This window comes from Mya arenaria, chromosome 17 (assembly GCF_026914265.1).
Source record: "Mya arenaria isolate MELC-2E11 chromosome 17, ASM2691426v1".
NCBI classification, from domain to species: domain Eukaryota; kingdom Metazoa; phylum Mollusca; class Bivalvia; order Myida; family Myidae; genus Mya; species Mya arenaria.
In genome coordinates this window covers 32,903,125-32,921,638 of record NC_069138.1, presented here as the reverse complement: position 1 = coordinate 32,921,638, position 18,514 = coordinate 32,903,125, and the positions used below count along the sequence as shown (strand labels likewise).

The 18,514-nt window shown below is 35.2% G+C and overlaps 1 protein-coding gene across 3 annotated transcripts in view; it reads left to right on the top strand.

Annotated features, from left to right (window-relative positions):
• Positions 1–1,733: 1,733 nt before the first annotated feature.
• The window catches only part of LOC128224607 (sushi, von Willebrand factor type A, EGF and pentraxin domain-containing protein 1-like), an 18,985-nt gene continuing 2,204 nt past the window's right edge, over positions 1,734–18,514 (top strand). For 2 of the 3 annotated variants that reach the window (XM_052934524.1, XM_052934525.1), the window contains exons 1-8: positions 1,734–1,866; positions 3,466–3,550; positions 3,941–4,032; positions 5,650–5,838; positions 9,650–9,747; positions 9,957–10,083; positions 11,254–11,342; positions 11,932–12,040. In XM_052934524.1, coding sequence (XP_052790484.1) covers positions 1,803–1,866; positions 3,466–3,550; positions 3,941–4,032; positions 5,650–5,838; positions 9,650–9,747; positions 9,957–10,083; positions 11,254–11,342; positions 11,932–12,040 — 853 coding nt within the window. In that variant the 5' untranslated portion in view covers positions 1,734–1,802. Of the gene's footprint in view, positions 1,867–3,465; positions 3,551–3,940; positions 4,033–5,649; positions 5,839–9,649; positions 9,748–9,956; positions 10,084–11,253; positions 11,343–11,931; positions 12,041–17,334; positions 17,460–18,514 lie in introns of all 3 variants that reach the window. The other variant, XM_052934526.1, reaches the window with a different exon arrangement.

Below are 18,514 nucleotides of genomic sequence, written 5' to 3'. Positions count from 1 at the left end.
CCAGTAATGCACTGACCATTACCGAGCGCTTTGATCCAAGTTATGCACTGACCACTCCACAAGCGCTTAACTCACAGTTATGCACTGACCACTCCACAAGCGCTTTGCTCCCAGTTATGCACTGACCATGTCAAAAGCATAACTCCCAGTAATGCACTGACCACTCCACAAGCGGTAAACCCCCAGAAACGTACTGACGACTCCACAAGTGCCTAACTTCCAGTAATGCACTGACCACTCCACAAGCGCTAAACCCCCAGAAACGTACTGACGACTCCACAAGTGCCTAACTCCCAGTTATGCACTGACCACCCCACAAGCGCTAAACTCTCAGTTATGCACTGACCACTCCACAAGCGCTAAACTCCCAGAAACGTACTGACGACTCCACAAGTGCTTAACTCCAAGTTATGCACTGACCACTCCACAAGCGCTAAACTCCCAGAAACGTACTGACGACTCCACAAGTGCTTAACTCCCAGTTATGCACTGACCACTCCACAAGCGCTTTACTCCCAGAAACGTACTGACGACTCCACAAGTGCTTAACTCCCAGAAACGTACTGACGACTCCACATGCGCTTAACTCCCAGAAACGTACTGACCACTCCACAAGCGCTTAACTTCCAGAAATGTACTGACGACTCCACAAGTGCTTAACTCCCAGAAACGTACTGACGACTCCACAAGCGCTTAACTCTCAGAAACGTACTGACGACTCCACAAGCGCTTAACTCCCAGAAACGTACTGACCACTCCACAAGCGCTTAACTCCCAGAAACGTACTGACCACTCCACAAGCGCTTAACTCCCAGAAACGTACTGACCACTCCACAAGCGCTTAACTCCCAGCTATATATTGACCACTTTACAAGCGCTTAACTCTGTCATGTAATAACACAAGCTTTACTTCCAGCTATACACGTAGTATTTCATAAAAAAATCAAACTTAAGTGGTATTAAAGAATAACAAGCTGTATTTAAATGCAAAAAACAAGCTTTATCTTTTTAGCAAAAAAGCGACCACGCAATCAAATTGCGGGCTACCCCGAACCGTAAATGATCAATTTCCGACAATCCTCGATCATCGCTTTATCTTTAATCTTACGTATTTTAATGTCTACTTTTAATGAAACGAGCAGGTCAGAAATGAAGCTTGTTGTTTATCTAACACCCCAAGTCTATTTATTCACTGTTACACGAACTTGTTTAATCATCTAATCAAGGAAGAAAAGTCTGTCATATTATTCACACCGTCATACTCATCAATATATAAACATCTGACACAATAATCTGGTACATATTTATAACGACCAAGCAAAACTCTATATAATAAAAAGCATGCTAAAACAGTTTATTTTTTACTGTGTGATCTACTTTTTGACAGCAAAACAAAACTTAAATATATCTGAAAACTCAATGTCCAAGCATGCGTTTGAATGTCTAATATGTAAAACGTATTGTTGTGATTTGTACCTATATATCATCAACGCAAATAAGGATATTTTCCAACTTGTCAGCTTTTTTTTTTAAATTGCAAATAATAGCGATCAAATAATAAATAATGATAAACCCAGAATAAAAAAAATATATATTACAAAAAACACCTGTCTCTGGCCAACACTTTATCTTAACAAACTATGTCCTTTCCGATCATTTGTTATGTTTTTGCATTTTAAGCTCCATGAAATCAACGTCTGCACCAAATAATTTTCTCAGTCGGCCTACACAGTGTTGGGTCTATAAAGACATAGTTTTTCTATATTCGCTTCACGTTTTGAGTGATTTTGTAACTGATAAACATGTTATTTGTGGTGGTGTTAAACCTATTTTTCTTAGGCCCTTTAATAACCAAGGCTGAACAAGGTAAGTGATTTATATACCTAATCAAACAGATCAATTATAATTTGACATATGGATTAAGGAAAACTCATGTTTTGCTTTAAATATACGTGGTTTGGTGAAAGTTTAGTGCAATATATCGTAATTCGTCCAAATGTCATCAGAATACGTAGAAAAAAATAAAACTTATAGCAAAAGTTCACGTTATTCTTTATAAACACTCGTTTGTACGAGGTTCGGTGAATTTATTTTTTAATATATTGTTATTCGTCGAAATGTCGAAAACTTATAGGAAAAGTTCACGTTATTCTTTATAAACACTCGTTTTAACAGTTTCCACAATATATCTTTACTAGTAAAACCATTAAAATTCATATAAGAGGTAACACGTCCTGTGGCATATTCATGTGCATTCCGTGTACTGTGCATCATTCTTTTTAAAGAAATGCATGCCCAGGGTCTAATGATTCTAGAAAGTACGAAATAAAATTGACGACGTTGACGACGACAGACCGCACATACCTTACGAGAGTTTATTCTAATATAAGATTACCAAAATGATACTTACGTGACAATTGGCGCCTTCTAACGTTAATATTTACTACCGTTACGTGCAGCATCGTTTATATATTGACATAATTACTCTGACAAGTTTGAAAACCAACAAGAGCACATGTGTTACGAATCTTGAATTCAAAAGAATGACCAAATTCACCAAAATGCCTCCCTAGCTTATAATGTGGTTACAATTTACATTGCATAAAAAAATGTAAGAAAAACTAGAAATAAGGTTTTCTTCTTGAACAAGATTGAATTATGTTGTATTTAGCAATAATGAGTATTTCAAAACAGTTTAAACAGGATAAACGCCAAAGACACAGAATAAAAAAAAAAAACAATCACAAACCAGATACTTGGAACAAGAGCACAAAACACAGTACATATATAATATATAAAAATCAATTAAGGTGTGTTTACAATCTCACCCTTATCCCAACAATCCCGAATAAAGTAAAAACGTAAATGGTAAATCTTATCAAAGTATGCATTAACTTCAGGAAACTTAATTAATTCATAAAACAAATAATAATATACTAATAGGTAAACCCCAAGTTCTTCTATGATCAAGTCAAATACATTCTTGACGGTAGATCCTTTGAACGCAGGCTACAACCAGAGTCTGAAATCAAACTTTTCGGTGACAACAATAAAAACTTCAAGAGAGCCATATCCCATTCGTACATGAATAAGCGTATTTTTTTTTCATGAATCACTGCATAGAATAACGTCAATAAACTCCTTCGTTAAACAAACTTGATAATTGCTGACGCCAGAAAAAATCCGAATATAGAATCATGTCAATTAACATGTTAACATGAGTCAGATTGGTATTCTTAGATGGTATTTAAATCTTACTTGAAACGACATTATACGCAGCTGATTCAAACGTCCACAAATTGTGTACAAATACAGGGGATGACGTTCTCGGGCACTAACTAGTATTATATAACTGCCCCGTGTTTGCATATTTCACACTGGTAAAGGCCTGAGTTTTAATTGTTATTTTATTTATAAAACTTAAAACTATAAAATATATTATAAATGGCTATAAATGGCTTTCAGTGCCAAGATGCCCTAAAGTTATGACAGTAAACGGAGAAGTGACCTACATTGGAGACAGAGAGAGATACACTTATGCAAATATTACGTAAGTTTAGTACACAACTATTAAGATAACGTACTTAACATATGTGTTGCCACTACAGAAAAAGTGACGAAATTTGAGAAATGTCTAATGCACGTGTATGAACTATCGATGAATTTAAATAAAGTACGTACAGCATTCAAACAACATATTCATCTAAAGCTCATAGTTTTATTTAGGTTAACAATATCTTGCACACAACGTATAAAGGATACAGTTTATACGTTTTAGAATCGATTAATCATTGTGTGTCTCTGTAGACATTGTTCACACTAAAATTACACTCTAGTCAGATGAATTTGCGATTTTACAAGTGCATCCAATACTGCATTATTAACTGCGTTTTCAAACTTAAATTTCATTGATTGATGCACCGATTAACCCTACTTGCAGTTGCGATGAAGGCTATAGTGTGGGAAAAGATGGGGTGGAAACAGTTCAATGTCTTCAAAGTCTTCAATGGGAAAGCACTTTGCATTGTTACAGTGAGTAAAATCTATGATAAGTCTCGTCTTAAGACGTCTTTGATCAGAATGAGCATACTTCGATACATGTATCATTGTACAGTTTATGATGAGCATAACTCGAAACTGGTATATTTGTTCAGGTTAAGATGATCATTATTCTTATACAGGTACGAAAAGTATTATTTGAACTGGTATCATTATACAGGTAAGGATCAGCATAACTATACACTGGTATCATTGTACACGTTAGAAAATAGCATACTTCGGAACTGGTGTTATTGCACAGGTAAGGATGTAGCATCCTTTAAATCTCGTATCATTGCACAGGTTAGGATATAGCATACTTCGAAACTGGTATCATTGCACAGGTTTAAAATATAGATTACTTCGAAACTGTTATCATTGCAATGGTTTGGATATAGCATACTTCGCACCTGGTATCATTGTACAAGTTAGGATATAGCATATTTCGAAAGTGGTATCAAAGCACAGGTAAGGATAAAGCATACTTCGAAACTGGTATTATTGCACAGGTAAGGATATAGCATACTTCGATACTTGAAGCATTGCACAGGTAAGGAGAGAGCTTACTTCGAAACTGGTATCTTGCACAGGTAACGATATAGTATACTTAAAAACTGGTATCATTGCACAGGTAGGGATATAGCATACTTCGCAACTGGTATCATTGCACAGGTTAGGATATAGCATACTTCGCACCTGGTATCATTTCAAAGGTAGAGATATAGCATACTTCGAAACTGGTATCATTGTACAATTAATGATATCGCATACTTCGAAAGTGGTATTATTACTCAAGTTAGGCTATAGCATACTTCGAAACTGGTATCATTGCCCAGGTAAGGATATAGCATTCTTCGAAAGTGGTATCAGTGCACAGGTTAGGATAGAACATACTCCGAAACTTTTATCATTGCACGAGTAGGATAAATCATACTTCGAAACTGGTATAATTGCACTTGTAAGGATATAGCATATCGACACGGGTATCATTGCATGGGTAATGATATAGCATACTTAGAAACGGGTATCATTGCATAGTTTAGGATACAGAATACTTCGAAACTGGTATCAATGTATAAGTAAGCGTATACTATACTTTGAAACTGATATCATCGTACAGGTTAGGATATACATATACATAAGCTTACATTTGTGGCAACGATAGATCTACGCTTAACGTTAGTGTGAAAAATATGTCAAAACCTCGAAAGGCGGTGGAAATGACGCAAACAGGTTGCCATGTGTTTACAATAAGTAAATTGTCGCGAGCTTGATTTTCATGATTATCATTATTGTTTTAGTGTTCAATATACCAGTTAAACACCTATAGAATATGCCTTTTCTCTGAGATAGGGGAATCGGTGTTGTTGGTTATTTTTTTATTTATTTTAGCATCCCTTGTTCTGAAGTCATGACAAATAGCAGATATGGTTTTATTAGACGTTTTGGGTGGTGCAAACAAATGTAGTCAATGGATCATATATACAGTCGATACTGTGCATGATGTTTTCTAAAGTAAATTGTGTATGGAAGATTGTTTTATTATGTTAATTCTCTAGTTCTAAAATGTAATTAAATAACGAAAGTATGACCGTGTCGTGAATATTCCAGAAAGGTGTTTTCAGAAAGATGTAAGACTTTCGAGCAGGATGATCATTCATCAAAAGAGAAAATATGTGGAGCATGGTCAGTCTGTCCATTTATCATGCAAGGACGGGTATGAACACAGTCTGGCAATCGACCCAGATTTAATGTGCAGCTCTGGTGAACTCAAAGGGACAAAACCACATTGTATACCAAGTAAGTTAACGTTAACGAGTATTTAAAAATATAATTAAGCTTTTAACATTATATATAACTGTATAAATAAGAGCTTTATATTAAATGTGTTGTTGTGTGTGAATACTGATTATGATTGTAGTACTTTTGATAATCATCGTAATAAAGATGATATTTTACGAGGTAATAACTATGGGAAATCTTGTTTATTTGTGTTGCATCTTTGATATTCATTGTTTGAATGGTTGCTTTCCTGGTGATGAAGATGGCGATTTTACGGGTTTTTCTTCAAATGATAGTTCTAGTGTTGTTGGTAATAAGGTCGTGTCTTCTTCGTTTTTGCAGTACATTAACGATTTTAAGGTCTTAGATGGAGTTTATTCAGACCATTTTCCTATTTCACATGTTTTTGAGTTTCCAATGATTTTACATGATAATGAACAGAACAGTTAATATTTAGGGTATTCATATATTCATATTTATTGAGCAATTCCGTTGGCGCAGTTTTGTTAAGGATGTTGTTTTATTTATTGAATTTCAGGGACTTGTTAGAAAAAAATATCCCTCATTGGATCCATAGGCACGAATGTAAACTTCCCTGTTAATTCTGCATGTTACAGAAGTTTCGATATGTTTCATCTCAGCTCGCATGGTGGGACGATGAGTGTGCTCAATTAAAATTAATAAAGTATGCTGCTCTACGTAAATTTAGATTTACTAGCTTAGCATAAGATATCCGGTTTTATAAAGACAGGCGAAATGATTTTAAGAATTGTTGTGATAGAAAACTACATGAGTATCAACGTTCGAGTAAATTGGCGTTAGTAAATAGTAGTGATAATGCCAGTTCGTTTTGGAAAGTTCTAAAGAAAAGGAAGCCCATTAAAGCTTTTGTCTCAAGTATTTCTATTGAGGGATGGTACCAATATTTTCTTGGTCTTTTATTTGTTGAAGACTCTCATGTTGTTGATCCTGACATTTGAAATAATCATGCAACTGTAGATGAAACGGAGAGCTCTCTTAACGACCCGTTTACTTTACATGAGATATAACTGTCCATCACAAAACTGATAAATGATAAAAGTTTCGGACTTAATGGTATTCCGGCGGATTTTCATTAATACACATTTATTCAGTGTTATTTCACCAGTTCTTTTGCTTTTGTTTAATAAAATACTAGAAGTTTCCCGTAACGTGGTACAGCAGTAGTATTTTGCCCATATATGAGTCTCGTCCTTGCAATAAATTTTAGAGGCATTTCTATAACGAACACTGCTTCTTTTTATTTATGGCTTTGGATATGCTTCGATATCGTAAGTAATTGGTGATTGTAATTCATTTGTTAAAATGTTTAAAGACAGGTTTATTGACTGTTGTACTCAAACATGGCACGATAATATGAGTAATGCCAGCTGATGGTACCCCTACAGCCACTTTAAGAGTTTGCTGAACATCGAACGATCTTTCTTGATGTTCTAATCATGATATGCATATTGGACTTGGAATGCACTATACAAATGAATGCGTGGGTGATTATGTATTTTTGTCTTCTGAACTATAGTATATCTGAAATTGATTGTGAATAATTATCATGCCTTTTTCATTGTAAAATATGCACATTTTAGGTATCAATATTCGTTAAATTGGTATGGATCTGGGGATGATCTAAATAGATTGTATGCCCTATTAGTAACAAATGACTTTAACACAGTGAAATATAGCAGTGTACATATTTCATCAGATAAATCAAGGAATAAGAATAATTATATTTTTGAACATGTTTTCATCTCATGTATAAATGTATGACACAAGTATAAGCATTACGTATGACGTTTACTATTTTGAAATGTATTTTGGGCCGGAGTCCTTTATTTACAAAATAAGTCTTCACTTCACTCGGCTTAACTTGACTTGATTTGACTTGCTTATATACATATAGTTACATGTATTGGTCACAAACGTTCTGAAGTCTATTATTTTTAGTTGGAGTTTGCCATCCAGCCTCCATTTTGACCAGGAAAATTTTATACAATAAAATTGCCTTCAAAATAGACTGACTGATTGCTATGAAATGTTCAGGATGTATTCATTTGTCCATTTGAAATCTATTCACTTCTTTTTTAAATATGTCATTTTTTTATCATGAAACATGAAAAATAAAGGTGTTGCTAAGAAATCAACACAGAAACTTCATGAATCAAACAATAAGGGATGCTCTTAGAAACGCTACATGTCCATTCATCGTACCTTGTTTACAAATGATTTCACGATTATCTACAATTTTAATTGGGCATTTTTTTAGAATGAAAATTTGGGCAAGGACAGCTATCAAGTTGTATGAACAGTATAATTTTAAGGTGAACAGATAGGTATATTAAACATTGCCATTGTATGTGTTCGTAGAAAAAATAATACAATTGCAGCGTTTTGTGTGTTATTTTACATCAGGTTGAAATATGTATGGCTGAAACAAGATTGTATAGATTTTTAGCCACAGTCAACGTACTTTAGTTTTGTTTGTAGCTCCGAAGAAAACAAAGGTGTAACGTTGACTTACTTTTGATAATTGTCGCTCTGTTGAGACTATAGTTGTTAACAAATTGTCCATGAAGATTAGCAGTTTTTCACATAAATATTGACAAAACATTTTTATGAAAAATCTGAGAAAATGCTCTCTGTGGCATTTAGTCAACGTGTAAGACAACATTGGTAAAAACCATTTAACAGGGTTTCCAAAACATATATTTGTAGTTTGTACTTGTTGTTACTTGTTGTTACGAGTATTGTCATCTTACATTGCTTTGACAAAGGCACGATCAAAAGTCTATAAGAGCACTTACTACTTAAATAATTAATAGCTTAATATCTGGTGGCATAAGTGTACCGCTTAAAGATAAAATACCACAAGCTTCACTCGATGCATACGTATGTATGTTCAAGGTATATCAAAGATGTTTAATGTGTCTTTAGCAGTGTGTTTATGACCCATTGTTAAACAAACTTGACACATTGTATATGTTTACTTAAAGTATAAAGATTACATAGCATTTTTAAATTGCTCTGTCTGTTTAAAGTTTTTTGAGATATAACTGCTGTTACCATATGACCGGGCAAAAGAAGTAACGTTGTAAACACGAAGATGAGAAAGCAATGTATATTTATTACTCTGAAGCTGCAGTGTTCGTATATTATTTTTTTATTACTTGAAATCTACATGAACGTTTCTGGAATTCGATAAAATCCGTGACTTTTTACGATCTTAATTTCGTTTTTTGCTACTTTGTTTTTGACACTTTGCTACGCTCTTGAACACATGGGACACGAAACGTTATATGATATTGTTCAATAACCCCTGTTTCCACAAGTAAAATAACTAAAAAGGGTAGTTTTGTCAAACTTGCTGTAATTATGAATTAGAGTTTTAACATAGTTAGTGCTTAAGTAGTCTAAAATAGAATGAATACCAATAAAAAACATTTAATTAAACATTGATGGTAAAATCATGCCTAATTAGTTTCTGTGAATTACAGTATTATGAAAACCAAGATTCAACTTGACCGCACGCTGTATATTGAACGTTGTCTTTAGCACCAAGGGACAACAACGTTAAGTCACCCATTACACTCTTGATTGAAAATATTCACTCGCACAAACTCCGTTTGTAATGTTTACAAATGCAGTTTCGAGCCACATTTCAAGAGGTTCCAAAAAACTTGTATTGCGCAGTCACCGATGAGGTTATAATATACTGCTCATTATTTCTTTAGAAATGCAGAAGTACGGGCATTTTCAAAGTTGTTATATTCTTATGCTCAACTTTAAATTATTTTAGAACCTTGTGATACCCCTACAATACAAAATGGTATATTGCGCAGTGGATATTTGAACAGGAATATTTATTCTAGAGCAACCATTATGAGCGGACGAATGGTATATACCCTTGATTGTTGTTTATTTCTGAGTCATTTCCATTAAAGATATGTGTATATTATCAATCATTTAAATTGATTGTTACGCCAACCATGTATGATTTATTAGTATAGGTGTACGCTTAAGTTATGTGTTGAAATATTCACGCTGAATACGTCCATAAAGCAATATAAAAATACATGTTTAAACATCTTATTAAATTGTTAAAGGTGTCAGTATCATGCGAGGAAGATTTCTTTTTGTATGATAACAGCAAGAACGAATTTATAAAGGAGCGTTTCTTGTTCGTAAAATGTTCCCTCGGAAACATAAAGACCATACCATCATGCAGAAAAAGTAAGTACATCAGTCTTATCAGTATATCAGTCTTAAGCGTTAAATACATGGCCACACTGGACTATTTCATAAATGTTATGCCCGTAAACGGGCGTTTCATATAAGTTAATATGAACGATGTAAAGAAGCCCTATCATGTATCCTGCGAACTGTCTTAATGTATGATTTCACATCGATCTTAAAAATTGTAACACATAATTTACTCTACATAAACTTTTCTTATCAATAAATGAATGTATAACATGAGTTTGGGCGTATGATTTTCGTGTTTGGAAGTGATAGCACTACAAAATATAATCATCTATTATGCGGATATAAATATTTATGTTAACGTACATATATTCATTAGTATACCAATAAGTTAAGTAGTAGACGTAGTAGGAGTAGTAGTAGTAGTAAAAGTAGTAATAGTAGTAGTAGTAGTAGTAGTAGTAGTAGTAGTAGTAGTAGTAGTAGTAGTAGTAGTAGTAGTAGTAGTAGTAGTAGTAGTAGTAGTTGTAATAGTATTGGTAGTAGTAGTAGTAGTAGTAGAAGTAGTAGTAGTAGTAGTAGTAGTAGCAGTAGTAGTAGTAGTAGTAGTAGTAGTAGTAGTAGTAGTAGTAGTAGTAGTAGTAGTAGTAATAGTAGTAGTAGTAGTAGTAGTAGTAGTAGTAGTAGTAGTAGTAGTAGTAGTAATGGTAGTAGTAGTTGTTGTTAATATCAATAATTTTGAGTGTCGTAGTGGTGGTAGTGGTAGTGTTGATGGTCGTTGAGATGGTAAGTGTAAGTGTATTTTTATTATAAGAAGTATTAGCAGTAGCAGTAGAAATAATGGTGAATTTAGGTGTTTTACATTCATATAATTCTACGTTATCGACATAATTGCGGTCTACGAAAGGATATGACAAGCGCAATCATACAAAATATAATGTAAGCACGGACTTACAATGTATCTTACCGGCACATGTCAGTTAAAATAAACGAGTAATAAGAAACAAGGTCTAGAGTCGGAGCTCAATTTTAGGGTAGATCGAGATATTGTACATAGACGTGTTTGTTTACGCCTAAATAATGTAATTAGACCTAGAACTATTGTCCTTGCCCTCTTTAAAGTATCGTGTTGACACGAATAACATATTATAAACAAATCAGGAAAATTACATTTTATTTTCGATACAATCACCTTTTCAGAGAGTTGTGAGTTTCCAGACGATTCATACGCCTCATATTATGTTAATGGAGAAAAATATATCGCAAACACAATCTCTCATGAAGAAAAGGTATATTATGGACTTTCTGAGGCTATTATATAAAGCACTGCATAGTATCGGATTTATAAAAAAATGTTATCAGCTGAATGAAGAAAACCGAACTAAAAAGATATCCTGTTGACACAATTTCAAACAATGCTGTTATATAAGAAATACATTTTTATAGACAGATAATAATAATAATTTTCGTTCCTCCATAACCGAACATATTGAATTATGTACTCGCATATAACATTATAATGGCATATTTATATAAGTTAGTTAAACTGAAAGCTAAATTGCTAATATGCAAATGTTATAAGCGTGTTTTTTTAAAGAAAAACATCATTTTAATAAAATATACGAATGTATGAAAAGTATATAGTATGATTCATTGTTTCTAGTAATACACATACAGCAAACACATTTCAAGACTTCAACTCAATATCATAACAAATGTCGAACATAACTGACAAACCAGTTATTTCGAAAAACAAAACAAACAAATACTCACTTACCAATACCAATAGAAACTTTTACAATCTTACCCGAAATCAGATGTAACAAAAATGTTATATTTTTAATACCCTCCTCGCTGTAATATATGTATTTTAAACAGGTCCGTGTCGAATGTGAATATGGTACTAGTATTACAGTGTCCTCAGATGTAAGAACATGTTGGAATGGTGCCTGGAAACCAGGAGAGGAATTCCCAGTTTGTGCACCAGGTACATTATTTACATTTTATTGATAGACATGGTAGTGTTATAGTTTTACATAAGAAACAACGGATCAATGGTTCCGGAACATTATTATTGTTAATTACGTGCAAGAATCCCGACTTGTAGACCACACGATGAATAGTTCAGTAAGATCAGTCAGCACAATACGGGAAGGACAACTCCTACAGATACAAGTACTTGTAGGGATGACAGGGTTATCTTACCAGTGTTAAACTCTATCTATACTCCTAATACATCTTAAGTCATTTCTTAACTTATGTTAATATCTAAAATCACACGAAAAGGTTAAACAAAAAACAACATAAAACTATTATTTTGAATCAATCAATGAAAATAAACTATTTGAGAGATTATGAAGCGATTATATAATATGATAAGTGAAAACGTACAACGTCCTCAACATACAAAAAAAGAAAGTTCTGAAAAATTTGTTGCAGAGACTTTTTAATAAATCAAAGTCAATTATATATGCTTTTTAATACAAAAGAGAAAAATCATGGCGATTTTCTTCCGAAGATGAGCATTGAAACACAGATGTGATCGTTTAACACAGAAAATGATTAAAACGTATGCAGTTACAGTGGGTTTTTTTCGATTTATTTTTTAATGTTGGAAATATATATTTGAATGCATACATTGAATTCATGATTTATCTCGATTACACAATACGATTTTAAACTCATTTATTATGTTTTATTTTAAATTTGTAAATAAATGTAAAATTAAGGGCATGTGGATAAAATTGTACATCACATTTCCTTGGTTTGTTGTTTGTGACGTTTTGGGCCTGGTTTAGTTTATGCTAGGCATTTGTTTCGTTTAAATTGTTGATTACTGGACTTTTATTATCAAATGAATGTGTATTCTCATGTGAAATCGAATACTGTGTAAATATCTAACATGCCAAATCGGCTACATTTGTGTGTTCAGATGTGTGTGCGTGCATGTGAAGTATACGGATTTGAATTAAGTGCCATGTATTTTCTGTATTGAAAAGTTTTGCCTGCAGTGGTGGTCATACAAAGATCGACTTGAAAGGGACGCTAATATGTTCAATCATTCACTTTTTTATATTTATTATTATAAAATCACGTTCTAGGCATGATACATACAGAAAGACTCAGCTTTAATAATAATGATTAAGAAGGGCGTGCTTAGCGAACAATTCAAATGTTAGTCATTTAGATTTGACTCGATAATTTCTAACTGACTAAGAATATTAAGTTTCAGACCAAATATTGACATCATGTCTGTAAAGTAATTTTAAGAACATATTGTGCACGTTCATTATGCTTAAAGGACAGGACGAGTCTTTGACGAAAAATTTACGCGCACTCTTTTCTACTGGGTTTAAGGCAGTTTTGTGAAGCGACACATTGCCGGCAACATTGTAGAATTAAGCTTTAACTAAAACAAAAATCCATACAAAGATTAACGCAATTAAATATATTGTATTTCTTGTCACTTTTTCTGATAAAGGTACTTGTTCAGGTCTTATGTCAAAGGGGCATGTTCATGTTTTATGTTTAAGGGATTCGATTACACTTTTTGTTTAAAGAGCTATTTTACGCTTAATGTTGAGGGACTCGTTTACTCTTAGTGTATTAAAAGGGTTTGTTCACACTTTATATCTTCGGGGTCGTGTGATACGGATTTTTCCACACGCAACTCGAAGAAAAATATCGTAGTTTAACAAATTTAAGTGGATTATCTTTGATGTATAGGTCACGACTCTTATAGGGTTCTCTTTAGTAAGATGGGCTGTAGTACACACTGTAAACACAGTATATATGATTATTAGGACATTTTTTATCTTTTGAACAAGAGACAGCTCGGGCCTATCCGATGTAAATATATGAACTTGCAAAACGAATAAATACACAGAACGAATATAAATGCGAAGAAAATACATAATACACACAGTTAGCATATACATTTCCTCAATACTTTACTAACCTGTAAACACAGTTTATATGATTATAAGGACATTTATTGTCTTTGAACAAGGGACAGCTCGGGCCTATCCGATGCAAATATATGAACTGCAAAACGAATAAATACACAGAACGAATATAAATGCGAAGAAAATACATTATACACATAGTTAGAACATACATTTCCTCAATGCTTCACTAACCTGTAAACACGGTTTATATGATTTTAAGGACATTTATTGTCTTTGAACAAGGGACAGCTCGCGCCTATCCGATGTAAATATATGAGCTTCGCAAGCGTGCCCAAGAACCGAAACGGGTGTTAAAAACGGCCACAGTGCAGTAAATTAAAAAAAAATAAAGCATGCAGATCATTAAATGAGGGGGGATGAGATGAAATGAGAGCTCACATATGAATTTATAGAAAAAGACAAAGAAACAAGGACATGACAGATAATAAAACATTTCAGATGACAATCTAACCTGTGACATACTTTCCCGCCAGGACATCAATCTAGACTACTACATGACAATAATTATACATAAATTCCTGAAGCTAACTTATGACGTAGTCTATGACCATCAAATCTAGCTAACTAACTAATAACAACTATTGCTCACACATATTTGTAAATATCTATTTATATCATTACAGATCAAGCTAAGGACTTGTTCGATTACCCATGCCTTAATATGTGTAAACAAAACGGTTTATAGCAACACTACTGTCTTTGAATGTCATTAGACATTGAAAGACTGATCATCCTCAATTCATGAACGTTCAAATCTGAAATCACATGTGTACCTCTTAAAATACATTAACTTAAACTATACTATTTGTGATTGGGTTACCTAAGCACAAACAAAGATGATTAACATCCAAACAATTTCCATTCCAAAATATTGGAATGAGCCTATTAATGGGTTCGAGTTCGAACCATTTAGGCTTTAAAGCAAACAATATGGAATTCCTTACCAGAAAAATAACCAGCTCAAACAATAAAACCACTGACTGTAAATAAGTTTTAATGCAGTTGTTTACAAAGTGCTATTGTAACACATAAACGCAGTACATAGATGATCTTAATATCCATTAATGCAATATTCATGATAACAAAACAACAGTATAACACAAACAAAAAATCAAAAAATCACTATATGCACTGTGAAAATAGTTTTTAATCACTGACTTTCATCACAGTTATGTTCTCCAATCGGAGTTCATCTTCGAGGGTTTCTGCCTCGTCCTCTTCGGCCGTGGAGGAACAAATGGTGATGCCTCTGGTCTCAATGGGATAGTGCCCTGTCTATGTGCTGGAATAACATACTTATCAGTTGGGGCTGTGTCTCCAGGAACATTCTCAGGACTAACTGCGGTATCTGAATCCTTATGAGACTGTGTAGGAAGAACATTTCCATGATACTGATCCGCAACCCCTTCCGCTGTCGAAAAGTGAGGTTCTTCTAATGGGAGTCCCATAAATGGTAGCAGTAAATTCCTATGTAGCAGACGTCCATTTCCACACTCTGGAATAACCTGAAAAATAGGAATGTCAGAATTAGGCTAAGACTCCATTATGTACATATCCCGATATCACTTATCTACCAGCTTACACTTTCCTTGCAACCCAACGTTCTTAACAAGAAGTCTGTCACCTTCTACCAAACGTACATTCCGGACCCGAAGATCACACCGTTTCTTGTGAGGCTTAGCCTGCTTTCGTGCCTCCCTGCTTGCCACTTGGTAGGCAAACGCTAACCTTCTCTTCAAGCCATCCACATACTCTGATGAGCTCTTCTTCCGAGACGAGATGTCTGGTTCAACTCCCAGAAAAGCATCTATAGCTAAACGGGGATGTCTACCAAACGTGAGGTAATGGGGCTTTAATTCTGATGTTGAGTTATAAGCATGAACCAGGGTTGGCACGAAAGCCTTCCAATTTGCCTTCTTCTTCTCATCCAGCGTACCCAACATGTTCAGGAGAGTCTGGTTAAATCGTTCCGGCATCCCGTTACCTTGAGGATGATATGGCGTCGTACGAGACTTTTCTACATTTGCCAGGCGGCACAACTCTTTAATAAACGACCCATCAAAATTCCTCCCCTGATCACTACGCAATCTGCTGGAAAAGCCATCATGACAAATAAACGTGTCAAATAACGCTTTAGCCGTCTTCTTCGCCGTCTGATTCTTTGTCGGCACCACCTGAGCAAAATGGGGAAAATGGTCTGTAATAACGAGGATAAGCTCATACCCACCAGACGACATCTCAAGAGTGAGAAAGTCCATGCAAACAAGCACAAGTGGATAAGAGGAATAAATAGGTACGAGACCGGCGGCATTAGAAGCCGGTGTCTTTCGACGAATACAACGAGGGCATCTTCGAACACGTGTCTCCACAAAACCGTCTAGCCCAGGCAAAAGAATCTGGATTTGAAAAGAGAAGATGTACGACCCACACCGTTCGTTTGGGCGTAAACGTCTTGTAGCGTAAGCTTCTACTCATTCCTTCCCATCGTCCTGCACTTGATACAACACTGCTGCAAGACCAGGAGAGCTAGCATCGGTGTTCAAAATGAAAGGGCGACTGAAATCTGCATATGCAGGTACAGGTGGGAACGTAAGGAGACCAATCAGCTTGTCAAACGCATTCTGCTGTGCAGGACCCAAGACCCAAGGTGCAATGTCGCGCTTCGTTTAAGATGCCTTCGACCGCTTGTTGGTTGGGCGACCGGCGAGTAAGTCGTTGAGAACCTTTGATATCTGTGAGAAGCCAGGAACAAAACGCCGATAATATCCAGCAAATCCCAAAAACTACGCAGTTCCTTGATATTGTTAGTTTTAACGCCAGATTCGCTTACCACATGACCTAAGTATGTTACCCTTGGTAGAAAGAACTCACATTTCGAACCCTTGAGCTTGAGCCCTGCTTCCTTCAGACGTTCAAAAACTGACTGCAATCGCTCAAAATGCTCATCGAGAGTCTTCGAAAAAATAATAATGTCATGTAGATATATCAAACACTGACGCAAGTGCAGTTCTCCCATGCATCTCTCAATCATTCTCTGAAATGTCGCAGGTGCATTGGTAAGCCCGAAGGCCATTCTATTACACTCATTGTCATGTTGAAGATCCGAACCAGTACTTTGGAGTAAGTACGGTTTGGGTTTACCTTTACCAACCGAGGACAAACATTGACAGTGTTATTATTGTCCACACCTTCAGTGGCTCCCTGCATCATTTCGCCAATACCTGCAACTAGGCCGGTTATAACTGGCTTGTCAATCAAAGCTTTCACTGGAACTGCATGTTAGTTTAACATAACTTAAAAAGCTTTCTTCCAGGCAAGATCTACGTGCTGTTCTACGTGCTACACCTTTGAAGTAACTGATCACATTCGTACCAATAACCAACTGTACAGGGTCAGTATAACGAGTGTCGGACAAGATCAGCACAGGAACTGACACAGGTAACGGTGAACAAGGAACAACTATGTCTACTAGTGCATAACCAACATAGGGTATAATGAAGTCGATAGCACCGGTAACATTAAAATCTGATATACACAAAAGTTCTGGTTGCGGTTTAAGTGAATGAAAGCAATACTCGCCTAGTGTTGTCACCATAGAACTCGTATCAATCAAACCGAGAGCTCCATTGACACTAACTGAAGTCTCGTTAGCATGGCCAACTAATCCTACTGGAGGGCCCAAAGCCACCATGTTCTCGGTTTATACTCCGTCCTGCTCTTCTTCAACTCCTGAAGCTCTTTCACCATTTATGAAACTTTAGTATTCATCGACTTCATCTCTTCGAGTTGTTTCATCAGTCTTCGAGCCCTTACCGAACCAAAGTCACACTGGCCATTAATGTCACGACTCTTGTTCATGTTCAACGCAAAACGCGCTGCGGATGCCTATTATTAACTCAATACCCATTGGCGAGCTTTTATATAACTCAATTCATTAAAAACCAAAGAACTAGCAATGAAATATGAGAATATTTCCAACATAATAAATGAGCATCTTTTGATTTTAAAATAGATGTTTCCGAACATTTACAATGCATATCTAATGTTTTAGTTTCCAATCCGTATGAATTATATGTGACGTCGTCTGCAAAATCGAGTTGAGGTATTCACGTTCGATGCTACTACACTCGCATGTGATATATTCCATAAAATTCAAACATGGGCGAAAACTAATTCTTATTTTTTAATTCTTGTTATCGTATTATCGAGTGTGCGGATTCCCGTGCACATGTAAGAGGTTAGAGTTAATGGCATGTCCGTAATAGGTAAGTGAATGATGAATTGAAAGTATAATAAAGGAAGTGAAAGTGTGATTACGAACAGCAGACTGAACGAAAAGCGAAAGGGTAGTTATGAGATTAGACATATTAAGAGACAAATAACATTGACAAACACATAGACAAATGTCCTTGCGACATAAAAATAGCTATGATTTCCCGCCTATGTGGCACGAAACCTCGGAAAATGTGAACGTCAGTGTTTCCGTCTTATAA